At 47.9% G+C, this 26,808-nt stretch overlaps 1 protein-coding gene across 7 annotated transcripts in view; it reads right to left on the bottom strand.

The window, feature by feature from the left end:
* The window catches only part of Katnip (katanin interacting protein), a 173,879-nt gene that overhangs the window by 77,561 nt on the left and 69,510 nt on the right, over positions 1 to 26,808 (bottom strand). For 5 of the 7 annotated variants that reach the window (XM_042283313.2, XM_042283309.2, XM_076551986.1 and 2 more), the window contains 2 exons: positions 23,823 to 23,954; positions 432 to 696 (listed from right to left, as the gene is read on the bottom strand). In XM_042283313.2, coding sequence (XP_042139247.1) covers positions 432 to 696; positions 23,823 to 23,954 — 397 coding nt within the window. The remainder of the gene's footprint in view (positions 1 to 431; positions 697 to 23,822; positions 23,955 to 26,808) is intronic. The other 2 variants (XM_076551997.1, XM_076552018.1) reach the window with 2 other exon arrangements.

Genomic DNA, 26,808 nt, shown 5'->3' with positions numbered 1-26,808 from the left:
GGGGGAGCAATAGGAGAGAGGAGAGGGGGAAAGAGGGCAGAAGAAAAGAGAAGTAGAGGGCAGTCGGGAGGGGAGGGGAGGGGAGGGGAGGGGAGGGGAGGAGAGGGGAGGGGAGGGGAGGGCAGGGCAATGACCCTACCCCAGCCCTGGCCTTTACAGTTATCCAAGGCAATAACTAGTCCCTTCTGCATCAGCCAGTGAAATGCAAATGCCACTAAAGTTTCCACAATACACCGGAGAAGGTTCCCATGGGAAGGCCCATGGTCTTTGGAAGCCACTGGGTGCCTTTCCCTCTCAGCACACAGGGCCCAGCTGTTTTCCCCTGGTGTGGAATTCACTCGAGCTGAGTTTCCAAACACAGTGGAACACTGAGTCCTAGGACTAGATACAGAGACACTCGAGGCCAAAAAAAGCTCATGAGAAGAGCTCACTTTTAAAAGCTGGGTTAAACTCCATCACCACAAGGGTGTCTATGCCCTGGGGAGGCCGGCCTTCCAGCTCCTTGTCCTTGGGGACATCCTTCTGTACTGTGTCCTGGCTGGGAAGAGGAAACTCATTGCTGGTATGGCCCGGCAGTATGAGGTCCTCAGTCTCGGTCTCAGAGAGGACGTCTTCCTCAATAGAGTCGTACTCGTCACTGGAGCCATCCTCCTGCGTCTGGAGGTTTGTGCTGAGTCCCAGACCTTTTCTCAGCTCCTGCAGAGAGCCCAGGAGACATGAAAGGTAAGGACTTGTGTGAAAACAGACATTCTGAACCAAAGAATGACTCCACCCAATGCCCAGCAGCATCTCAGCCAAGGTGCTGGTGTTGCTTGGAAGATGGTAAAACAAAGGTCAGAGGGACATGAAGGAGCGGCGCTTCTGGTACTGTCTCATCACTGTCCTATTGCTGTGAAGAGACACGATGACCAAGGCAGCTCTTGTAAGAGGAAACATTCAGTTGGGATTTGCTTTCAGAGGTTAGTCCGTTATTATCATTAAAATTTATTGCATGTGTATTTAAAATAAGTGGGAAAACTCAAACTGACTGATGATGGAAACCTGGATGTGAGAGCTGCCCTTGGCATGGGCTCTGGAAATGAGGGACAATCAGCTGGAAGAAAGGGATCCTGCCCTGTAGAAAATTCTGAGGCAACTATGTCCTGGGGTTCCATAGCACACAGAGCTTGTCAGTGTTGAACCTGGGTAATTAAAATCTGGACAGATTGCTAAGTGATAAGTTGAAGGTCTGCTTTTCTCTAGCTGCTGAGCAAAAGGCAAGAGGCAGGAGACAGAGCTGAGGGAAGAACTGCCAGGGGAGGGGAACCAAGGGCTCATTTTCTTCTCAGCTAGTAGAAGCAGCTAACACTAGGAGCCCCGGCTGTCAGGAAAGCATGTCCTGGAGAGAAAACCAAGGGAATGGCGAGATCTCCCCTGTGGTTTGTGGATTCCTTGGGCCACCTTAGCAGAGAGAGGATTATCCAGGAAAGACTAGGTAGGAAAAGGAGCATCTAATGGAGGGAATCCTACAGACACCCATAGTAACCCATGTGGTTTCTGAGAATGTCCAGCTGCCAGAAACACTCAAGCTGGAATGGAACAGGAGCATGAAAGACCAAATGAAAAAAGGCTCTCAGAGTGCTCTGTCTACGAGAGAGACTCATCCGCAAACACATGTCGTCTTCCCTGAGGAAGCAAGGCCCTGAGGACTGTGCCCGGGGCTGAGAGGGTGGAGGGCAGACACAGAGAATTACTCCCAGGCCTGGACTCTTGAAATTGCTTGAGTCGGAGGGTTCGTCTTCCTCTTGTCTCAGTGCCTATGCCTGATGTTCCACAGGTAAAATAGGTGTGAATCTTGTTGACGGGGGCGGGGGGGGGGGAGGGGCAGAGAACAGATAATAGTAGACTTAATAAAAGTTCCCAAAATGTTCCCTGGGACCTGTCAACATGTGCCCTTCTATGGCAAAGGACCTTCCCAGACGAAAGTAAGGATTTGCTGAGATCACCAAGGCAGGCCTGAGGGAATTATGGGGCAATCATAGAGACACAGGAAGAGCAACATCAGCAAGATCTAAGAATGGAAGCAGACATCAGGAAGGAGAGGAGATGCTAGGGTGGTGGCTCTGGATGGGGAGGATGGGGCCACGCAAAGCAGGCGCCTCTAGGACCCAGATTCTTTCCTGGAGCCTGCAGAAGAAACACAGGCCTGCTAACACCTTGAGTTCAGGCTGATGACAGTGAGTCGGAATCCCTGACTCCCAGCACTGTCAGGAAAGCTGCTAAGGCAAAGGGAAGCTGCAGCAGCAGCAGCAGCAGCAGGAGCACAATATGAATTTGTGTCTTTTCCAGTTCCTTCTCCTACTGTCCCACCCTGTATCAGCACCGGGCTGGTTACTTAGCAACTGCACTACTGTCTGGAGCACAGTGGAGCTTGATAAATACTCGCTGAATGAGTAAATTACATGGAAGCCCGGATGGTGACTTAGCAGGGACGGGACACACCGACACACCTTAGAGGAGGTGACATCAATGACAGGACCCTTACCAAATTAATTTACTCCTCTGAGCCACACTTTGACCTCCATCATTTGACTTACCATGTCCCTGATACACTGCACTGTGATAATAAAGCCGTGGTCTGAACTGGGCATAGTTTTCCCTAACAAGAGTACTCTTGGCAGTGACTAGAGCCATTTTAATCACAACATGTATTGAGAGAGTGCTCCTGACAGCTAGTAGGTGAGAGCCAGCAACGATGCTGCTGGACTTGCTGGAAGGCAGCGGACAACGTTGACTTCAAAGAATGATCTGGTCGCAGTGTCCACAGTGTTGAGGTCAAAAAGTCCTGTGTTGGAGCAAGCACACCTTCACCACTGGTGTCCAAAAGATAATGCCACGCAGAGCTCTGTGCAGAGCTCGTGGGAGCTACACGCTGAGGTCCTAGCTCATGTCATCAAAGTCTGGCTGTGGTGGGCAGTTGGAGGTCAACAGATTTACTCTTTCTCTCCAGGGAAACATGAGTTCCTGGGTGGCCTGCTGTTAAATGGCAGCATTAGCTTCAACTCAGTCTTTTACAGCAAAATAATGCTCTGAGCTCTGTACAACACTCAGGTCCTTCTCATTTGATTTTCACAATAACCCGGTCAGACAAAAAACCTGAAGCCCCGTGATCACTTGAACTTGGTAAAAACTCTCAAGGGGGTAAGCTTAAGTTCCTAGGAAAAGCATTCTTTGTTCAGGAACCCCTATATTTTGGCCCAGTTATTTTATTTTATTTTTTGAGACAGTGTTTCTCTGTGTAACAGCCCTGGCTGTCCTGGAACTAGCTCTGCAAACCAGGCTAGCCTCAAACTCAGAGATCGGCCTGCCTCTGCCTCCTGAGTGCTGAGATTGAAGGCATGAGCCACCACGGTCCAACTCCAGTTACTTTTACAATGAAGAAATGGGAGCCAACAGGAGAGTGAGTCCTACCACTGTCCTTGAAATCCCACTCTGTCCCCACTGATATCCAAAGCAGAGTGAAGCTCCATCCACTGCCAGTTCCAGGCAGGTGACTGTAGCCCTGTATTTATGGGAATCTCTAAAGAACAGAGCCCTTCAGCTTGTATAACTTCTCACAGTGATTAAGTGGCAGAAGTGGAAATTTTGCTTAGCCCCCAGTTCTTATTCCTTCTAGGAAACCCAGAGAAAAGACTGATTCTAGTACATTCAACATGGCCCACCAACAGGAACATAATGAGGTAGCTCTCCATCAATAAGGAAGAGAGCCATTCCTAAGAGATCCCCGGCCGCCCAATAGCTTCCAGGTCACAAACTGTTCATAGCACATTGCTTGTGCCTTAACTTTTGGGCCCACTCTGTAGTGTGTGTGTGTGTGTGTGTGTGTGTGTGTGTGTGTGTGTGTGTGTGTGTGTTTCTTCATAGCACATTGCTTGTGCCTTAACTTTAGGGCCCACTCTGTAGTGTGAGTGTGAGTGTGTGTGTGTGTGTGTGTGTGTGTGTGTGTGTGTGTGTGTGTGTGTTTAAACATTGGGGATAAAACCCAGGACTGTGCACCTGGCAGGTTAGTACTCCACCACTGAGCTACAGTCCCAGCTCTTGGTTTTATGAATCAGAGTCTTACCAAGCATGTGCCCATGCTTGCTGGGTTGCTGTGCTGATGGCTAGTCACAGTAGAAACAAGGAGACAAGACCTCTGCCCTCACTGGAACACACAGTATGCTGAGGGAGCTAGCAGAAAGTAAAGCAAATGGTAATTCCCAAGGCTCAATGTCTGTTCATCATTTATTAAGCTTATGGATCGTTTATGAACTAGTATTTCTCATGACAAAGAAAGTGAATTTCAAGAATCCCTGATTCAACCTGCTTTCTTTTTCTTCCATAAGTCAATGTAAATGTAGAGAACAAACAGTATTTACAAGTATATAAACACACACACAGAGGAGAGAAAGAGAGTGCGCCTAGATTCTACTTGGCTGTACTTTTTTCACTAAGAAAAAGACTCCATTTGCCTGCAGGAGGTGAGTGACCCGAGAAACCTGAGATGCTCATGTGATCTGAAACCATATGTTCCAGAAGCAAGGGGAGCTGAGCTAAGAAGCAGCATTCTCTCTAGAAAGAACCGTTCAGAACCTTTCCATCTGCGCAGAGTGGGACCTTGGCTGGGATGGTGACTTTGAAAGCCAATCTGCCGGCACTTCAAAGCGGTGCCCTGCTGTGGGATCTATAAGGGGCTTTGAAGCTGTCACCCAGAATCTTCTCTGGGAAAACACACTTTATACTTCGCTTTAAAACTTGATTATATTCAATTTCAGTGTTCAGTGTTTCAAATGCTAAGTTCAGGAACCAAAGTCTTCCATGTGGAGGCCAGGGTGCAGACATCACAGGAACTGAGCTCATAACCGAGCACAAAAAACGCCCTCCCATGGTAGCTAGGAGGGGTAAGGGACTGGATGCTGAAGATGGGAGGCATGGCTATAGAAACCACTATTAAATGTAGCCATAGTTTAATGGCCAGGAGTCCAGGATCTGTCCACAAGCCTTCTCTCTCCTCTGGGCTAAGAGTAAAACTGGGTGACTATCAAATGCCAAGGTCTCACAATGACAATATCCATGGCATCAGTAACAGCCACACCAGGCACTAGCTAAACTCTCTGTGCCTCATTTCAGCTCTCTGACACCCTGCTGCAGTGAATGGCATCATTTTGGCTCAGTGGGATGAAGGACAAGCCCAGGGTCACACAGCTGGTAACGGCAGAGCCAGTGTTCAGATAATGACTGGCTGAGTCCAAGGCTAGGGTACCAACTCAGCAGATGTCTCCAGAAGAACTGGGTGTGCTGGGTGACCACTGTCATTGATCAGCAGGGAACTGGTGACCTTTGACACAAAGCTGCAAGGAGCTAGTACCTGTCTTCAAGTATGTTATGGTTTGGATGTGAAATGTCTCACACAAGACTGTGACTTGAGCCCTTGGTCCCTAGTTGATGCTACTTGGAGAATCGGTAGAAGCTTTGGGAGGGCTTGGTAGCCTGGCCCTGGCTTCAGCACTTTCGCTTCCTAGTCTGTTTCCATGTGCACAGCCTTTCGTGCTGCCACCAACTAAGCCAGTCCACTCTGCTTTGGTGGAATGACACTTCTGAATCCATGAGCCTCCCTTAAGTCTTTTCTAAGGCTAAGACAGCACATGTTGAGCATTAGTGGATGGAGCGTTACTCCCTGGACCATCTTTAGAAAGCAGAATGAAGTGGGTCTAAGTTCATTCACACAAACCTCCTGGGCCCAAAAGACTTTTTATCTTGCACTGGTTGGTTGATTGATTGGTTGTCATTTTTATTCATTCATTTATTTAAGAAGTATTTTTTGGGTCAGTGAGGTGACTCAGTAGGCAAAAGTAATCGCCACCAAGCCTGATGACTTTGATCCCCAGACCCCACATGGTAGAAGGAGAGAAATAATTTGCACACATTATCTCTGACCTCCACTGTAGCATATAGCACAAGAACGCACAAGTGCGCATGCATGAGTGCACATACACATACCTACATACAGAAATATAACTTTTAAAATTAAGAATTGGGGCCAGACAGATGGCTCAAAGGGCAAAGATGCTTGTACTAGTCTGATGACCTAATGAGGTCAATTCCCAGAACCACATGGTAAGAAGAGCCCATTCCTATAAAGTTTTCCTTTGCCCTCCACACATGTGCACATCCACATACAAATAAATAAACAAATAAAAAAATTACTATTTTTGCTGAAAATATCTGTCTCTCATAAGTAGACACAGCTGATAAAGGCAAGGAAGAGATGGACAGGATAGATGAAGCTCCTGTTCTCATGGGACTCGAGATTGGGCAACAAGACAGCCATTTGATTAGAGACCTTTCCCCACAGCCAAGGGGCTCTCAAGTCACAAACTGCTCATCGCACATGACTTTTATCCCAACTTTAGGGCCCACTCTGTAGTGCGTGCATGCATGTATGTGTGCGTGCGTGCGTGCGTGCGTGCGTGTGTGTGTGTGTGTCTGTCTGTCTGTCTGTCTGTCTGTGTAGAGTGCATGTGAAGTCAACTTGTGGACTTAAGGGCAGGACAGCAGAGCACACTCCAAAAAGAAACCGATCCAAATTCGACAGGGAGTTCGCCATTTGGAGGAGAAGCCAAGGTCCCCAGCTTATAAAGAGCATGTTGTAGCCAATCTCATGCCCTGTTCCCCTCCCCTGATGTCAGGAGGCACCAAATAGCACAGGAAAAAGTAACAGGACAACCAAGAAGGGACAGACACTCTGGTGACTCAGCCCTTTGTAAGACAGGCACCAAACTGGATTAATTTAATTTAAGAAAGAACTATTACCCAAGAAAAGAGAGATCGACAGGAGAGGCAGAAGCCGACTTCAGAAGCTGGGAGACTGTCATCCCCACAGAGACGTATGGGGAACTCAACCATGAAAAAGAAGCAGCAAGCAATCTTACAACTTTTAATTTCACCATTAACATTTCTAGAAAGATAAATTAAGTCAGGAAGAGCACCAAAGGGTGACTAATTAAGTATGCTAGAAATCATGCCAAGTGACTTCATAAGAATACAGTGCCCCAAAGACCAAAAGAAAAGCACCACACAAAATCTACTGGGTGGAGAGGTCTAGATAATATTGTCCAAATCAAGATCTAGAGGATAAACACTAAGATGGAGCAGCCTCAACTACTCTGGTTTTCTTCATTTTTAAATGTTTAAATATATGGGTGTTTGCCTGCATATATGTCTGTGCACCACATGTATGCAGTGCCTGTGGAAGCCAGAAGGTGGCATTAGATCCCCTGGGACTGGAGTTACAGACAGTTGTGAGCTGCCATGTGGGTGTTGGTAATTGAGCCCAGGTCTTCTACAAGAGCAGTCAATGCTCTTAACTAATGAGCCATCTCTCAAGTCCTCTTACTGACCTTTAATGGGCAAAGACACTGACACTGATGTATTCATATAGAAAAAAGGTCCACTCCATGAAGAATCATCTTGACACCACCATAGACAAAAAGATAAGAATTTAACAGACAAGGCAAAGCTAAAGAGATGTAAGAAAATGGACACATCCATGAAAATCAGCCTGATGAAACAAACCAACAGCAGAGACTTATGGCAGGAGCTGGTTAATGAGCATTCCTAGGAAGGTTTATTCAAGATGCAAATGCTGGGCTGGGGCTGCAGCTGAGCAGTAGAGTGCTTGCTTGCCTTGTGTGCTTGAGGCCCCAAGTCCAACCTCAGCACCACGAACAAACTTCATCCTCCTCCAGATTGTACTCTGAATCTCTAGGCATGTGAGATGAGATGGGGGAAGTGGGGAGAGGATATGTGGACTTGTGTGCACATGTGCAGGTGGGTAGGTCTGGGGTCAGTTCTGAGCATCTTCCTTAATCACTCTCCACCTTCCCTCTGAGCAGGCTCTCTCACTGAACCTGGAGCCAGCTCACTGATTAGCCTGGCTGGCCAGGAAGCCTCACAGATCTCCTTGCCTCTGCCTCCCTAGTGGTGACACCGAGCTTTTTACTTGGTTTTGGGGAGCAGGCTCAGAGCTCACATTTTGAATAACAGTCTGGATGTTCTGATGTGGGCAGTTGAAGACTAGACTTTGAAGACTTAGCAAGTTAAATGACACTATTGACAATCTGCAGTAATCATTTTCTATTGCTGTGAGAAAGCACCATGACCAAGACAACTTCTATAGGAAAGGTTTATTTGGGTTAAGGTTCCAGAGGAATAAGAAGAGTTCATGACCATTGCGGCAGAGGTATGGCAGCCAGTAGCAAAGCAGCTGGAACAGCTAGCTGAGAGCTCACATCTTGACCACTAACATGAAGCAGAGAAAGAGAGAGAGAGAAAGACAGAGAGACAGAGACAGAGACAGAGAAAGAGACAGAGAGACAGAGAGAGAGAAGACACTAGGAATCACACAAGTCTTTAAACTCTCAAAGCCCAACTCTAGTGACATACTTCCTTCAACAGTCTTCCCAGACAGTGCCACCAACTGGGACCAAGTGTTCAAATACGTGAGCCTATGGGGAACATTTTCATTCAAATCACCACATAACATGATTGAATTTAATAGATATATTGAGAACTTTACACCAAAAAGAGAATAGTTATTCTTTTGAAATATCAAAGAGGATATTTGATATTTGATATATATGAATTGGTGGCTATAAATCAGACCCCAGTAACTTCCAAACCAGGACACTAATGCAGCCAATTAGAGATTAACATGAAAGGCAAAATTAGAAAAATAAAATCTACTTACTCAGAATGTCTAGGAAACATTTAAAATTGAGAAGAGGAACACTCCTGTAAAACCCTAAGTTTTTCAGAAACAAATGACAGCAGCAGCACTATGGTGAGGTGTGTGGGGTGAAGACAGAGCTTTGCTTAGGGGGTAACTCAACCTGTTTACCTAGAAACCAGGGCTGTGGTGGTTTGAATGAGAATGGCCCCCACAGGCTCATAGATTTGAATGCTTAGTCACCAGGGAGTAGCACTGTTTGAGAAGGATTGGAAAGTGTGGCCTTGTTGCAGTAGCTGAAGTGTGTCACTGGCACACTTGGGTTTTCAAAAGCCCAAGCCTGGCCCAGGGTCACACTCTCTCTTAGCCTGTGGACCGGAATGTTGCTCTCAGCTACTGCTCCAGTGCCTCCAGTGCATGCCGCCACGCTCCCTGCCGTGATGATAATGGAGCAACCCTCTGAAACTGTGGTTAGCCCCCAGTTAAAGGCTTTCCTTCATTAGAGTTGGCCCAGTCACGGTGATGCTTCACAGCAGCAGAGCAGTGGCTGAGACAAGGCTGAGGGTGGGTGAACAACGAACTTGTGGGTAACAGGAGTACGGTCAGGGAGCTTGAACAACCAAATAAACCAAAATGTTTAGGGAAGGAAGAAGTAAAGGCTAAAATGACATGAAATAGAAAAAAATGAGCAAACAACGAGATGCCTGAGTGGGGTACACAGGGCTCAATCCAACTCAATCCAGCTAAAAGCAGAGAGCCTTTTCAGGCTTACTTCTAGATTGTTTGAATCTTCTTAGTGAGAAAGCACTTATGCATTAACAGTTACATAAAATGACAGAAAAGAATGCAAAATACTTAAGAAATTCTAAATAGGCTATACATGTGAGGCATAAGCCAGACCATTTATACTATTATTGACTGGGAGGTCACTCTTTATTGTTGGTAAATTGGAAAAGCTGCTTTAGTGAGCCACATTCCATCTGGCAGCTTCATTTGCATAAGCCTGTATGGGGTGCTGGGTGGCCACGTGGCCCCTTCTGGATGCTCCATTAGTGCCTGCTCAGCATTGTGTGCATGTGCATGCATCATTCATGCTCAGCACTGCACCAGCCCTGCTCTGCTGGCCTCCTGCGGCTGCCCCACTGGCTCATGGCCTACTAAGGGCCAGTCTGTGCTTCATTCTGAGCTGGCTGGCTGGGCATCTCTGGCTGCCTTAATGGTCCTGGGTAGCACAGAGGCTAATTCTAGTGCTAGTCGGAAGGAGAAAGTCCTCCTCTTTCACCAGACTATCAAGTTTTCAGTCTAAACTGGAAGTTAGAAGTTGGTGTTGCAGGGGCCAAATTTGGCCAGTAGCTATGTTTTGTTTGGAGTATGGGAAATTATGAATTAATTATCAACATTAAAAATGGAAGGTATCTGGGGTTGGAGCAGTGACTCAGTGATTAAGAGCATTGGCTGCTCTTTCAGAGGACCCTGGGTTCAATTCCCAGCACCCACATGGCTGCTCACAATTGTCTAGAACTCCAGTTCCAGGGGATCCAATACCCTCTTCTGGTCTCTGAGGGTGCTGCACATATGTGTTGCACAGATATAATAACATGCGGGCAAAACACCCATATACATAAAAATAAAAATTTTACAAAATTAAACATACCTCTCATCAGCTACCTGGCTTCAGTTAAAAACCGAGAAAGTTTAACTCCATAGGGCCTCACATTTTATGGTGATGGCTAACTATGGCCGTCCTCGGCAGTCCCCCTACTTCTTCCATGCCTTGATTTAGAGTCACATGATTTAATAGACTTTAAATTTAGAACACCTATCCCAATTCCCCACTGTCTACTCTACGCTAAGTAGGACAAAAATTCCTTTCAAGTTTTTGAAACAAAGTTCATTACATTCATTCACCCATCTGTGTACATGTGGGAGTGAGGGATGCACACATAGCCTGGCATGTGTGTGGAGGTCAAAGAACAACAATGCATGAGTCAGTTCTTGCCCTCTACCATTTAGGCCCGAGGACTCACACTCTGGCAGTTGCCTCTACTGCTGGGCCATTTGCTGCCCCCTCTTTACCATTTTAGGTGTCCTTGTTCAGGGCTTAGAAAATATCACCCCCAAATTACACCAAGGTGATGTGGCGATGTGGCAGTGTGCCTCGTGAACACTTGTGCCGTACCCTTCTTCCTCTCACTGACCCAATCACTCAATTATTCAATTCCCTTGCTTAGCAAAGACTTGTTTGCATACTAACTGGGCCAGGCAGTTTTCTAAGGTCCAAAAACACAGCTGGGCATGCACACACCTTTAATCTCAGCCCTCAGGAGGATGGGCAGGAGGACCGACCTCTGAGTTGGAGGCCAGCCTGGTCTACACAGTGAGTTCCAGGACAGCCAGAGTTACATGGTGAGGCTCTGTTTGAAAAAATCAAAACCCAATGAAGTCCAGAAGCGTACTGGGCAACAAGACAGAGCTGGGGTCTGGGAGTGGGGGGTGTCTACCCGCCAGTGACCTATAGGACGACCGCCAGGGTGAGCAGCCCTGAATAGCATGCCTTCTCTGCTGACATAAAGTTTGGAATATGAGGTGTTCTTCTACAACCTAGGAGCCTCAAGTTCAGAGACGGCAGGAAGAGGGAATACTTAATCCATTCCTTCCTGTTGGAAAAGGAAATGGGGCTCCAGAGAAGGTGACTCAGCCAAGGCCCCGTTTACAAGGCTGTAAAAAGGTTTACAGCAGGTCTACTCTCCTGGGCTTGGTGCGGCTCCATCGTGTGCTGTTGGGCCTCAGGAAACAGGAGACGCAGCTGAACTGTCACAACACCCAACATGGAGTAGAGACAGACCAGGGAAAGTTTGATGTGCATTTTCGGAAAACACAAGTCTTCCAATTAAGAGCCAAACAACAACAGTGATGGTCGCAGCGGAAGGCCTGGGGCGCTGAGGCTGCTCTGCCCACCCATGGCTGTGGCTCCTCCTCCTCAGCTGGATTTCAGCACTTCTTTTTCAGGTCTTAACTAATCAGGTCTTTCCTACCCAACTCTATCTTGTTGGCTTTGTCCACCCCCCACCACCCCCACCCCGCCTTCTGGTCTGATGTATGGTTTTTGTTTGTTTTATTTTGTGCTTTTTTGAGATAGGGTTTCTCTGTGTAACAGTCCTGGCATCTGTTTTGAAGACCAGGCTGACCCTCTAACTCAGCACTCCACCTGCCTCTGCCTCCCGAGTGCTGGGATTAAAGGTGTGCACCACCACTGCCCAGCTGAATTATGTTTTTGAATGTGACAGAAGTGCAGAAAACAAGATGTATCTATTATCCTAGCACGTGGAGGCTGAGACAGATGGATCTTAAGTTCAATGCTAGCCTGTCTCAGAAGGCCAAACAACAAAAGTGAATCATTTTATGTGAAGACAATTATTTTGGGCTGTCACTGAACTCAGGCCTCGTGTGCTAAGCATGTGCCTTACCATCAGCACCACAACCCATTATGTTTAACTCAGCTTTGACCTTGTACAAGCCAAGCTTCCTTCTCCGACCACACTGAAGTCCGCCAAGCCAAGAACTGCTACATCTTATACTTATGTTCAACATGGAGTTTTCATCAAGTACAACATTCCTGTCTCACTGAGAGTCACCACAGTCACGCCTCCACTCCCACCCTCTCCCAAGAACTACCTTGTTTTCCCTTTCCCCACCCCGCTCTGAAAACTCACTTGTGTATATTCTTTAAATTATCAGATTCCAGGAGCTGGAGAGATGGTTTAGCAGTTAAGAGTATTTACGCTCTTGCAGAGGACTGAGGTTCGGTTCCCAGCATCCACATAGCAGCTCATAACTACCTATATAACTCCAGTTCCAGGGGATCGAGCACCTTCTGTTCTTTTGGGCTCTTCATGAAAAACACCCTCACCCCTGTACACACACACACACACACACACACACACACACACACACACACACACACACACACACAAATCTTTTGGGGACAAGTTTTTCATATCCCTCTTATAAAAACAGCTTGCCAACCTGGCTGGACCAATCAGAACCGAGACATAATCTCCCTCCCGGCTAGAGGTTCCATCTTTAAGACTTACTAAAGCTAGGTGGTGGTAGGACACTGTTTTAGTTAAGGTTTCTGTTGCTATGATGAAACACCATGAGGCAACTTGGGGAGGAAAGGGTTTATTTCAGCTTACACTTCCAGATGACAGTCAAGTCAGGAACTCAAACTGGGCAGAAACATGGAGGCACGAACTGATGCAGAAGCCATGGAGGAATGCTGCTTACTGGCTTGCTCAGCCTCCTTTCTTATAGAAGCCAGGATAACCAGCAGCCTAGGGATGGTACCATTCACCTTGGGCTGGGCTCTCCCCTATCAATAACTAATTTGAGACATTAAGAAAATGTCTACAGGCCTGCCTACAGCCAGATCTTACGGAGGCATTTTCTTAATCGAGGCTCCCTCCTCTCAGATGACTTTAGCTTGTGTCACGTTGACACAGACTATCCAGCACAGACACACAGGTCATCCCGGTGCTCTGAAGGCTGAAGTTTGAAGGCAGTCGGGCTATAGAGTCATATCCTATCCTAACAAACAAGTACATGAAACCGCTTTGAAATCTCTAAGACCTTGGCATTATTGCTCAACCCATGTACTGGCTAGTTTCATGTCCAAGGACATAAGCTAAGGTCATCTGAGAGGAGGAAACCTCAGTTGAGAAAGTTCCTCCATAAAATCTGGCTATAGGGCAGACCTATAGGGCATTTTCTTATTAGTGATTGATGTGTGCTGGATCCAGCCCAGTGTGGGTGGGGCCACCCCTGGGCTGGTGGTTGTCAGTGGGTTCTGTAGGAAAGCAGGCTGAGCAAGCAGAGGATGGGGGTGGGGGAGCAAGCCAGTAAGCAGTACTCCTCCATGGTCTCTGCATCAACTCCTGCCTCTGAGTTCCCACCTGGTTTGAGTTCCGGCCTTGGCATCCCCTCAATGAACTGTGACTCTATACATAAGCCAAATAAACCCTTTCCTCCCCAAGTTGCTTTGGGTCATGGTGTTTCACTACAGCAATAATAACCCTGACTAATATAACCTATTTGCACTTCTGTCTTTCCTTGTGCCTTGGTTTCTCTTAAGAGTTGATCATTTTAGAGACTGGAGAGATAGCTCAGTGGTTAAGAGCATGTACTACTTCCAGAAGATATGAGTTTGGCTCCCTGAACTCAAAGGCCTGTACCTCCGGCTTTGGGGTGAGCAAATGCCTCTAGGCTCCATGGGTACCTGTACTCACGTGCACATACCTACAAACAGGCTCACGTACATATACATAATTTAAAATAAATTTTTAGAGGGGAAAAAAAGTTGACAATTTGAGATCAATGAGATGGCCCAGTGGGTAAAGGCACTTGTGGCACAAACTTGACCTGAGTTTAATCCCCAGAACACACCAGGCAGAAGGACAGAACCAATTCCCCAAAGTTGTCCTCATTAGACACACACACACACACACACACACACACACACACACACACACACACACACACACCAAATAAGTAAATAACAAATGTAAATAAGTTTTAAATGTTGACAATTTTCAGCCTTTTAACTATGGTTTTAAATATTTTTGTCTTTTATAATTGCCATATCTGTGCCACAGAGTATCTCAAAGAACACTCCTTCCTTTTGAGGTGGATTCTGATCTGTAGGCTCAGTTCCCAAGCACCAGGAGATCCTGGGCTATGCCCTGCATGCAAATTCTGTTATCTTACAAATTAAGCCCCAACAGAGTTTTTAATCACTATCATCATGACCTGTACACATCATACTGTCTCCTTAGAAGTGTGCTCTCCAGGAGTGCTGCAATTACAGCCTTGTCGGAGGCTGCGGAAAGGGGATCTGAGCCCAAGCCAGGATCAGAACCCATCTCAGTGGGCAGGCCCAGGGAACCAGTGGCTTTGCTCATTGTTTACTCTTGATTTGGAACTAACTGTAGACTTTGCATCTCACTGGGGAGGAATTCAGGCACTCCCTTCAGTGACCCCCCTTTGCCCCCCATTTCAGGACAATAGCGGACATCACAATGGGGACAAGAAGGACTTGGATGGGATGCCACTGTGCTCCTGTCTGTCTTCTTACTTCCATCATCCTTCATTGGGACTTGGTTCTGACAAAGCAGAGTAAGCCGGCGTGTGTGTGTGTGTGTGTGTGTGTGTGTGTGTGTGTGTGTGTGTGTGTGTGTGTGTGTGTGTTGGGGGTGGGGTGGGTGATGGTTTTTGCCACAGTATGGATATGGAGGGCTAGGTAGAGGGCAACCTTGGGTCATTGCCTCACACCTGTTTGAGACTGTAGCTAGGCTAAGTGAGGAGCTTCTGGGAGTCTCCCGTGTCTGCCTCCATCCCAGTAGGAGCCCTGGCTTCCTCAACTGGCTTTATATTTGTTCTGGGAATTCTAACTCAGGTCCTCAATACTTGTATGGCAAGTGCGCTACCCACTGAGCAATCTTCCCAGCCCTAGCTGTTTAATTTTTTAAAACTTATTTTGAAAAACGTAAAATCTACAATTTATCAAATTAGTATAATGGGCACCCAGATATCTTCCTCCTACATTCACCAACTGTTATCTGCCACCCACATTAAGTGCAGGCTTTACTTTGTTGCCTTTGTAACACTGTGACCCTCTCTTCTGTCTTCTACATTCTACACATGTCTTCAAGGAATAAGAATGTTTTCTCAGGGGCTGGAGAAAAGGCTCAGTGGTTAAGAGCACTGGTTACTCTTCCAGAGGACCTGGGTTCCATTCCAAGCACCCACACAGTGGCTCACATGCTCACGACTATTTAACTCCAGTTCCAGGGAATCCAACAACCCTCTTCTAGCCTCACAGGCACAAAGCATGCATGGTGCAGTCATACATGCAGGCAAAATACCCATACACATAAAATGGAAATAAATAAATATTTATTTAAAAAAGTAAAAAAAAAAAAAAAAGGAAAAAAGGATGTTTTCTGAGAAGACCACAGTTTAAAAAAAAAAAAAATCAAACTCAGGAAATTTAACATCAATCCAATATTATGACATATATATCATCTATTATTCCTCAAATTTGGCAATTACTGAATTTCTCCCCAAACTCAGGGGTCCCTCCCAGGCCCAGGATCTCCCTGCACACAGTGTGGTGCAGGTCCTTTCGTTAACCTGGGGCGTTTCTCGCCTTCCCTTGTCTCTCGCGCCTCTGACGGTTTTTCAGGACTCTGTACAGACCCTCGCAGAGCAGCTCTCCATGCAGCCCTCCATGCAGCCCTCCATCCATCCCTCCATTCATCCCTCCATCCAGCCCTCCATGCAGCCCTCCATGCAGCCCTCCATGCAGCCCTCCATCCATCCCTCCATTCATCCCTCCATCCAGCCCTCCATCCATCCCTCCATTCATCCCTCCATCCAGCCCTCCATTCATCCCTCCATCCATCCCTCCATGCAGCCCTCCATCCATCCCTCCATTCATCCCTCCATCCATCCCTCCATTCATCCCTCCATCCAGCCCTCCATTCGGGCTGTTGGTCCTCCTTTGGCTTTGGCATTTCTCACTGCCATTCCCAGCTGTGCACTCGCCAGGGAGAGATTCTGCTAAGAGGAACCCTCTCTGTCACTGTGGAAAGTGCCATGAAGCAGCACTGATGGGTGGCCCTGCTGCACGCCTGGCTCCCGGGCTCACATCAATAACAGCCACAACAGCGTGGCACCTTCTGGAGCAGAACCAGCCCTGTGCAGTTCCTGGCCTGACTGCACCTCCACAGGCAAAAAAGAGTCTCGGGGCCCTGGCATCCAGTACAGGTCTCTCTGTTCCTCAGTTTCTTCAAACACCTAGCACTCGGCTCATAGACTGTGTAATGGCTGTTACAGCCTCAACCAGTGTGCTGCTTAGTGCTTATGCAGTATGAGCACCCTTATCCACCCTGAGCTCAAACTTCTCAGGTGTCATTTTAGATGTTTGATGGGTGCACCAAAGGTGTGGTGTGTGTGTATGTATGTAGGTAGAAGTCAGAGATTGACACTGGGTGTCTTCCTCGGTCACGGTCTCCTTTTTTTCCGAGAGACAGGGTTTCTCTGTGAAACAGTCCTGGCTGTCCTGGATCATGCTCTGTCGACCAGGCTGGCCTTGAACTCACAGAGATCCACCTGCCTCTGCTTTCCGAGTGCTGGGATTAAAGGCAAGCGGCACCACAGCCCGGCATCTCTCATTTTTCTTTCGACAGTGTCTCCCACTGATCCTGAAGCTCACTGAGGTGGCTGGCTTACTGGGTGAGAAAGCCTCGTGACTTATCCTCATCTTCAGCACTGGGGTTACAAACGAGCACGCCACACCTCGCTTTCCACCTGGGCGCCGGGGACCTGAACTCAAAGCCTCACGCTTGTGCAGCAAGCACTCCACCTGCTGAAGCCCCTCCACATGGAGGCTTTTATGCTAATGCAGTCCTGCCACTCATCTGGGTCATTTCCAGACTCACTCAGGAGCTCAGCTGTGAATGCTCAAAGTCCATCTTACCCCTGCATCATGAATCATCAAGAGAATCCTGTCTTTGTCCGTGCTGCAGGGAGCATTGGGATGTCCCTGTGTGCAGAAGGGAGAAATCAAAGGACAGGGCTCGGAGCTGGTGGGAGAACTGGCAGCCAAGGCCTAAGCACAGAGATCCTGCACAGCACCAGCACCTCTGTCTGAATGTGTGGGGGTCTCTCTCTTCTGCTGCTCCCCCCCCCCCCCCCCCCCCCCCCCGCCTCTCCTAACCACTACCTTCTGCTCTCACTCCCACAGCTGATCTGAGCACACGCTTTCCATCTGTCAAAACCACTGAAGACACAGCCAATACGTGGTGGCCAAGCCATTACTCCGCAAGCAGTGCTCTAAGCTACTGGGTGAGTAAGTTACCAGTGTGGAAAGAGAGCCATGCTGCATTATGGAGTTAAAAATGTGGGGGTATCAAATAGGATGGATGACAAACCCCACTTATGCTAGATCAGCAATAAAAAAGTATGGGAGACAAGCCTAGCTACTTGGAAGACTGAGGCAGGAGAATTGCAAGGCAAAGGCCTGCTCGGCTACAGAGTGAGTTCAAAGCCAACCTGTCAAGGCCTTGTCTTAAAATTTAAAATGTGAAAAAGGGGCTGGGGCCGGGCGGTGGTGGCGCACGCCTTTAATCCCAGCACTCGGGAGGCAGAGCCAGGCGGATCTCTGTGAGTTCGAGGCCAGCTTGGGCTACCAAGTGAGTTCCAGGAAAGGCGCAAAGCTACATAGAGAAACCCTGTCTCGAAAAACCAAAAAAAAAAAAAAAAAAAAAAAAAAAAAAAAAGAAAAAGGGGCTGGGAATATAGCTCAGGAAGGTGTTTGTCTAACATATGCAGGGCCTTTGTTCATCGCTGCATACCACCAAAAACTAATAAATAAAAATAAACAAAAGAAGGTACTTGCTCAAAGGTTGTATTATCTAGAGTTCCCAACAGAAATACCCATGCAACATATCTTCCCTGCAGGCCAGCCCTCACTTTTTAAGTCTCACTGTTGAAGGGACCTGCTATAGCTTCTGATGTGGCGGGGCAGGCTCCTCTGGGGATGCCTGGCCAACAGCAGCCTTTAGATGTCAGCATGCGGAAGTAATAAGGAAGTTATAGACACTAGGCTATAACTGTGAGTGTAAAATCTCTACCTTACTGTGATGTGGACACAACCTAGAATCACCTGGGGAGTATCTCAACGATCTAGTGTCTAGATCAAGCTGGCCTGTGGACATGTCTTGACTGCATTAATTGAAATGGGAAGAACTACTCATGTGGGTAGCACCATTCCCTAGGCAGGAGATTGTCAACTGTGTAAGGTGGAAAAAGACAGCTGAGTACTAACATGCAGGAATTCATTGCCCTCTGCTCTCGATTGTGAATGTAATGAGACTTGCTGCTTCAAGTTCCTGCCACCTTGACATCCCTGCTATGACAGTCTGTAACCCAAAATTCTAAGCTAAAACAACCCTCTCTCCCTTAAACTGCTCTTTGTCAGGGTACTTTATCATAGCAACAGAAATGACACTAACACACACGCAATGGAAAGAAAAGCCGTGAAGGCCTTCTGGAAGCTGTCCCAGTGATTATTCCTTCATGTGGCTATTATAACAAGGTCTGATGATCACTAAATTGGGAAGTGTCTCTCCCGAGAATGAGAGTCACTCCCACCCCCATACAATGGGCAGGCCATCTATATGCAATCTGGACAGGCATGCACAGAACAGCAGGGTTCTAAAGAGACTTTTGGGGTGGAGAGATGGCTCAATGGCCTGGTGCAAGCCAGACCACCTGTGTTCAGTCCTTAGACCCCACAGCTGAAGGAGAGAACTGACTCCTCAAAGCTGTCCTCTGACCTCTACATGTGTGTACAGTAGCACTCATGTGCTCCCCCAACACAAATAATAATAAATAAAAATTTTAAATTTAAACTTTAACTTTCTGTCTATTATTAGACATTTTGGGTTCATTCTTGATTCCTAAAGAAGCCACCTCCTCAAATGGAGACTGAGTCACCCACGGCAGCACACATACCATGGGTCCAGGCACTGGGCTTGAACTCTCTAGAAAGTTATCCTCTGCTTGTCAGAATTGGAAAACTGCTCAGAACCCTGCGAAGGCAGCTTGTCCAACCTAAGGAAAATCCCGTCTCTATCACAGTCCCCTAGACCTACCATCCTGACTCACAGCTGCTCTTTCAAGCCTCCCCTACTTCCTCCCTCCCTCCTCACTGCAGGCCTTGGCATTCTCTGCCCCCTTCGCCTGGGACACTGCTCCACAGGCTCACTCCCTCACACTCCTGAGGGTCCCACTTCATTACTGCCTCATCAGAGGCCATGCCTTAGTATTTAACAGAAACTCTGCTCTGCTGTTTCTACAAGCACCATCACCTCCTGACACACTATATGCTTTTATATTTGGGTTTTACTTTTTTTTTTATTATGGGGTGGGCTGTGGTGGCACACACCTTTAATCCCAACACTGGGGAGGCAAAGGCAGGTAGATCTCTGTGAATTTGAGGCTAGCTTGGTCTACAAAGTGACTTCCAGGACAGCCAGGGCTACACAGAGAAACCTTGTCTCAGAAAATCAAACCAACCCAAACCAAACAAAACAAAAACCAACATCTGATTGTTCTTAAAGTAATGAAATCCCCAATTCAGATAACCACACGGAATCTCCTGATTACATCAGTGTCAACTGCTAATTCAATCTTCCCACAGTACCATGTAAGGCAGCACTGGGGGCTGACGAAGCACGCCTCCACCATTCCAGGCTGTGAACTCAAAGCTACCAAGAAACTGGAGTTCACAGGATGTGATGGAAGGCAAAAGGCTGGCATGTTCCAACAGCAAAGGTGAGGTGCAAAACCTCTATGAAGAGGAGGGTTCCTTCTGCTCCAGCTCAGGCCTCCCTTGCTTCGTGCCAAGCTGGGTATATTTAGCCAGGCCCTGAGTTTCTCTGTCCCTGTGCAGATGGCATCTCTCAATGCTTCTTTCTGCGGTGGCAGGCAAGTACACCACTGTTTCTCTCTCTCTCCTTTCGCAGGGAAATAACTCCAAGGGGAAATTGACTGTGAAGCCTTAAGGAGAGCCCTCTCAAGATGTCGGGGGAAAGGCAAGAAAGAAATATAATCAGGTGCTCACAGTGGGGAACATGAAGTGCTGGCAGAGAAGCAGGGGCTGCAACTGAGCATGTGCACTGAGGAATGCTGCTGATGCTGAGGGCAGGAGAAGCCTGGGAGGGATCTGCTGTCCAGTGTGCAGGGTGCTGGAGCTTGCCAAAGAGGAACAAGGTATCCATTTAACAGAAGGTGCCAGGTGCTTCCCCATGGGCAAACAACTATGGTCTCCAGCTCACAGGGCACACAGCACTCTGGGACATGGTGTGGGGGTAGATTATAACAGACTGAACATGGCGAGGATCCAGCTGAAAGAAAATGAAGGTTTCTTTTGTACAGACTGTTCCCAAGCAGGGGACTGTTGGTGGATTCAAAAGCGAATGGTGAGCCAGGTGTGGTGGTTCCAGCAGAAGGATCTTGGATTTGAGGCTAGCTGGGACTACATTAAAAACGGAGGAGAAGGGGGAGATGAGAAGAAACGCTGGAGAAGGCTCCATGGGTAAAGGCGCTAGCTGTGCAAGTCTGGTGACCTGAGTTCACCACCCAGAACCCACGTAAAGGGGAAAAGAGAACCGAGTCCATTAAGGTTGACTTCTGACCTCCCATATGAGCCTCAGCACGCACACATGTACACATGCACACACGTGTATACACACACACACACACACACACACACACACACACAAATATTAGAAGAAAGAAAAAGAAAACAACTCCATGCGTGCAATGTGTGCAAGTGTCCAACAGCACGGGAGGAAGCAGGGTCCCAGCTCCTTCCCTGTGTCTCCCTTTTGAGCAAATAAGGAACCGCAAACACAGAACAGAGGTCAAGTGGGCTCCTGGACAGTCCTCCCACACCAGATCCTTTCTCTTTCTGCCACTCGAATTCAACAACAGAAGTCACAGAAGGTGAAGGTGAAGGCCCTGGGTGGAGCTATGAATCTTCAGGCAGGGCCCACAGCTGAGCAGCTTGACTTTCACCTGAGATCTCCTCAGAATTTTGTTTCTATGTAACATGGAGAGAATATGTATTCATGCATTTTTTTTCCTTTTTAAATATTTATTTATTATGTACACAGTATTCTGACTGCATGTTTTGCCTGCAGGCTCTCATCGTAGATGGTTGTGAGCCACCATGTGGTTGCTGGGAATTGACCTCAGGACCTCTGGAAGAGCAGTCAGTGCTCTTAACCACTGAGCCATCTCTCCAGCCCCCGTAGTCATTCATTTTAATTATAAAGCTTGTCCCCTTAGAACAGTGGTTCTCAACCTTCCTAGTGTTGCAACCCTTTAATAAATACAGTTCCTCATGTTGTGGTGACCCCCAATCATAAAATTATTTTCATTGCTATTTCATAACTGTAGTTTTGCTACTGTTGTGAACTGTAATGTAAATATCTGATATGTAGGATATCTGATATGTGACCCCAGTGAAAGGGTCCTTCATCCCGCAAAGGGGTCATGATTCATAGGTTGAGAACCACTGCCTTAGAACAACTTCCACTTTCCAATCCCATTCCCACTCTCCAGCCAAGGCCCACTATGCACCTCCTAGTCCACCCTGCTGTCTCCTTATTCAATGTCTCCACTCACTCCATGCTCTCCTACTCACAGTGTTGGCATCATGCTCCTTGAACTCCTTGAAGCCCAGCCTCCTGCCAACTGCACAGGCAGTTCCTGCCTGGGATACTCTTCACACTGCTGCCTGCCTATGTGCTCCTGTCCAGCCAACATCATGCTGTCCATCTCCCTCTTCTGATTTCATTTACTTTTGTTATGATTATTTTAGAAAAGGTTTCCCTATGTAGCCCAGGCTGCCCTTGCTCAGGGCCTTCCTGCTCTTTCTCTGAACAGTGCAATTATAAATGTGCACCACCATGCCCAGTTCCCTCTTCTGTTTCTTCCAGTGAACCTGGTGATACCTGAAATTATCTTATTTCATTCTTCCTATTTCTATCTTGCCTGGAACATTAATTGGTTAAAAACAGACACTCCATGTGCTTTGTTGATCTCTGTGTCTATGGTGCTAAGAATATAAGCCAAGGCTCAAGAATGCACTGTCAGGAAACACTTGTGGCAGGAAAGCCTGGGACATACTATTACTGGGAGTGGGATGGTGGTCTGAAGAAGGGACAGCAAGTATGCATTAACCCCCATCAGCTGTGGTACAAACATGGCTGTAAGCTGCAGATACCCAAGCCTCTGAGTGCTCCACGGGTGGTCTGCTGCCTGGGGTCACTGAGATATAGAATGCCTCACAGGCCTAGGTACACACATACAGGCAGATGGGGTGTCACTCTCTGCCTGACCTCAGCCCCTTCAGATTCTTTTGTAGCATTCTGTCCTTTTTCAGGAATACTCCCCAGCTAAGTTACTCTTTTCTGTCAGGCCTGACATGTTGAGGAATATTACTTTAACTATGTAAAGATGTGTTACATTTGTTTATGTTGCAGAATGTTACTATAACTATGTAAAGATGTGTTGCATTTGTTTAATTATGGAAAGGTGTGTTGCTTTTGTTTATGCTGCATTTGTTTAACTATGTAAAGATGTGTTGCTGTTTCACCTTGCCTGCCTAAGGCACTTGATTGGTCTAATAAAAAGCTGAACAGCCAATAGCTAAGCTAAGAAGGATAGGTGGGGCTGTTTGGCAGAGAGAATAAGTAGGGGGAGAGAAGGAGAGAATGAGGAGAAAAAGAGGGAGACGCCCGGGTCAGGCAGCCAGGCAACTGCCAGCCAGCAAGGCATGGAGTAGGACATACAGAATGAAAGAACAGTAAAAGCCTTGAGGCAAAATGTAGGTGAAGAGAAACAGATTAAATTAAGTTATAAGAGCTAACAAGAAATGAACCCAAGCTAAGGCCAAGCATTCATAATTAACATTAAGTCTCAGAGTCATGATTTGAGAGCAGATTGGTGGCCCAAAAGGAAGCCTGCTACACTGGCCTCCCCTCTCAGCCCCTTCTCCATTTAGAGTGATTGGATGCTAGCTGACCTACCCAGGAACACAGATGTGTGGCCCACGCTCTATGTGTCAAAATATGTAACAAAATGTGTGAGATAAGGGCAGCAAGATGGCTCAGCAGGTAAAAGTGCTTGCTGCACAAGCCTGATGACCTGAGTTCAATCCCAGGATCCCACAGTAGGAGAGGACTGACTCCCCAAAGTTGTCCTTTTACCTCCACATGTGCTTCACTGCATATCTCTCTCCCTCTCCCTCTCCCTCTCCCTCTCTCTCTCCCTCTCCCTGTCTGTCTGTCTCTCTTACACACACACACACACACACACACACACACTTTTTTTTTTAATGTGTGAGTTTGTGGGAAGAATAATGGTCAAAGTAGGTGTTGGAAAGAGCACTGCATGAGACCTCGTTTTGTGGGAGCCCCGAGTGCAGGCTGAAGACAGTCCCTACCTGTGTGGGATCCACAGTGGTATCCTTGGCCTTGCCAGTCACATCCTTAGGTGACTCAAAATCTTCTGAACAATCCAGAGGAGGTTCAATGTGGAGCCGAGGGCCAGCTTCAGTTCTGATCTGCACGGATTTCTGGACACAGAAATTCAGTGTTGAAATGAGAACAGATACCATTCTGCTCAAGGACAGCTGCCCACAAGAATGGGACTTAAAGGGTACTGTCCCTGAGCAGGACAGGATTTTGATTGTTTTTTTTAAAGACCAGGTCTCTTTAGTCTAGGCTCTCCTCAAACCCCTGCCTCAGCCTCCGAGCACTGGAGTTACTACTGGCCACTGTGCCTAGCTCAGCGGCTCCGGCTTCACAGGGTCAAACTACTCTGCTGTTTCTCCCTTATATTTGCAAAGTGTGTAGTAGAAACTTTCAGAATTTTAATGATTATTTTTCAGTACAATTTTTATAGGTGTTCACCTTTTCCCAAAGAGCCTTGTGAACTACCTGACTCTGTGTTTGGGAAAGCCTAGCTGACACACTATAGGTATGCTTAAGGGAAATGTACAGGAAGCTTGAAGAGCTTTTGGACTACACAAGCTGCCCCTGCTGCAGCCTCCCTTCCTTCAAGCATTCTTTGCATCTTTCTTTGAGGAACAAACACCTGTACCAGGTGTTGGTGGCTATAGACCACTCCAGAATTCTATTGCCCGCTCTTCCCCTGTGCTCATGTCGCAGGTGTGCATACCCACCCCCACCCACACACACACACAGCCCACCCTTGGGCAGCTAAGAAGGACCAAAGGGCCCATATGAACAACAAAAGGCAGGAGCCATAGGGAGTGATGGGAGTGCCCCGTGCCCAGCTCAGCTAGCATTCGGAGTTACAAGGAGACGCTCCTCTGCTGCCCCCAGATGTTGCACCATCAGACCACACAGAAAGCTTTTACCACTTGTGGTTTTTATCCTGTGCAGAGTGGGCTGAATTGGTGACACAAAGAGGACCAGCAGAGGCGGTGGCAGCTGCAGCCAGTGGCAAAAAAAAGCAGCTAGAGTTCCAGAGAGTGGGTGGGGCAGAGAGGGGGTGGGGGAGATGACTGAGGACAGTGTGGTATGGAGAAGAAAGAGCAGGCTGTGAGCCAAGGCTGTGGAAGGCACAAAAGATGCCGCAGGCCTTGGTTTCTGGAAGCTGCTAACCCCCAAAGCTCATGGTCTTGAGAGTTATACCACTAGCCACGGTAGCTACTGAGCCTCCCACAGTGGCTGGCTGCAGAGCTTCAGCACATGCTGCTGCCTGACGGCATAGAGCTCAGGACCTCACTAGCTTCTGAGTGCCTGACTACTGGCAACTGGTACTCAGAAGAGGGGACCTCAAACCCGAGCACCTAGGGCTGTCTCTGACTGTCAGGGCTCTGAGTCTGTCAGTCCAGCCTGTAAGCCTGCCTGTCTGTCCTGTCCTTTGCCTTCTGGAGAAGCACCTTAGTTCTCCCTTGGGCCCAAGACTGCCAGTACTAGGAGCTGCTCCCCACTTCCTCATGGTTCCCATCTGAGTAGAACAAAAGGACTCAGTCAGCTGACAGGTGGCATCTGTTGTCACATCATTCAAGCCACTCTTAGCAAACCCAGACCTTACTTGATACACCCAGCATGCAAGGCTCCCACTCTAATCCCTGCACATTCTATCACATGTGACTGTTGAGCCAGTCCAGCTGAGCCCACAGAAGCCCCTTCCTGTGTCTCCGCGGGCTTGTTTGCCTCCCTGCCTTCAGTCCATGTGTGGCTCAAGAGTGAGGACGGAACAGGCAACTGTCTATGGGAGCGAGGAAGATGTCCCAGCAGAGAACAAGAAGGACCATCAGGCCACTCTTAATGCCTTGGGATGGTTCTCCACACATCCTCATTGTATCCCCTTCCCACTTCACTCAAAGCCCAGGGCTAGCACTAGCTGTGGATGGCTTCCTTCTAGACTTCACTACTTCGTTCTTCTCTCCAGGCCAAGGAAGGCATGCTACGCTCTTCTCCTGGGCCACCCAGCAACACCCTAACACTGGGACCTATTGGCCAGGAGAAGATGGGAGAAAACAAAGTGGCTGACCAGACTTAGGTCAGAAGGGGTAGCCAGAATCACCAGTCACCAAGACCCTTTAGAGCCTTCTGGTCCTTTCTCTAGAAAGGGGAGGGCTTGGACCAGGGCTTTGCTACTGCTGAATGCTGCCTGTGAACCTGTAATATTAACCTTTGCCTCCCCTCTTTTCTAGAAATCCAAACGAGCCTGGACACACCCTGCCTGTCTGTCCTGTCCTTTGCCTCTGGAGAAAGCACCTTAGTTCTTTCTTGGGAACTCCTGTCAACCACTGATCCTGGTGGCTCTGGTAGAACTGAGTTCCTCCACCAGGGTAAGATGGAACATGTGACCTAAGCCAGAGCTGCAGATACCACTTTCCTCTCCTGCCCACCATACTAAGTGATAGTTCCCAGGAACAGGAGAGACGCGAGACTCAGGGACAGTATGTAAGGAAGGAGCTGCTAGGGGCTATCTTGACACCCTGAGGCACAGGAAAATCTCCTGAAAGGTAGGAGATTGAGGTCTGCCTGAAAGGAAGCTGGCAAGTGACAGTGGAAGGTGCAGCTTGGCCGGCTCCGGGTTGGCGCATCCATAGGAGCTCTACACCCAGCAAGGAACCAGGATCACAGACCTTCAGCAACTTCCCAGCCTCCTCCCCAGCAGCTCAGCACAGCAGAGCCTCCCAGTGATATCCAATATTCAAACAGAGCTTTGTGGTCAGCCCCAAGGCCTTTAGTCAGCAGGCCCTCGCGAAGCTCTCACTGCACCAAGTTCCACACACCAGTGCCCGCCCCTGAGTCCACTCAGCACCACAGTGAACACTGCAGGTGATGAAGCAACAGTGCTGAAATTAACTCTGTGGTCCAGAAAGTGCTCACAACACTGAGTGGGTGCCCAGAGGGTAATAAATAGCCGCCATCTGGCCTGCTCTC

The sequence above is a fragment of the Peromyscus maniculatus genome, chromosome 1 (genome assembly GCF_049852395.1).
Source record: "Peromyscus maniculatus bairdii isolate BWxNUB_F1_BW_parent chromosome 1, HU_Pman_BW_mat_3.1, whole genome shotgun sequence".
Taxonomy (NCBI): Eukaryota; Metazoa; Chordata; class Mammalia; order Rodentia; family Cricetidae; genus Peromyscus; species Peromyscus maniculatus.
Note: the sequence above shows the minus strand (reverse complement) of the source record. Positions and strands in the feature narration are given on the sequence as shown.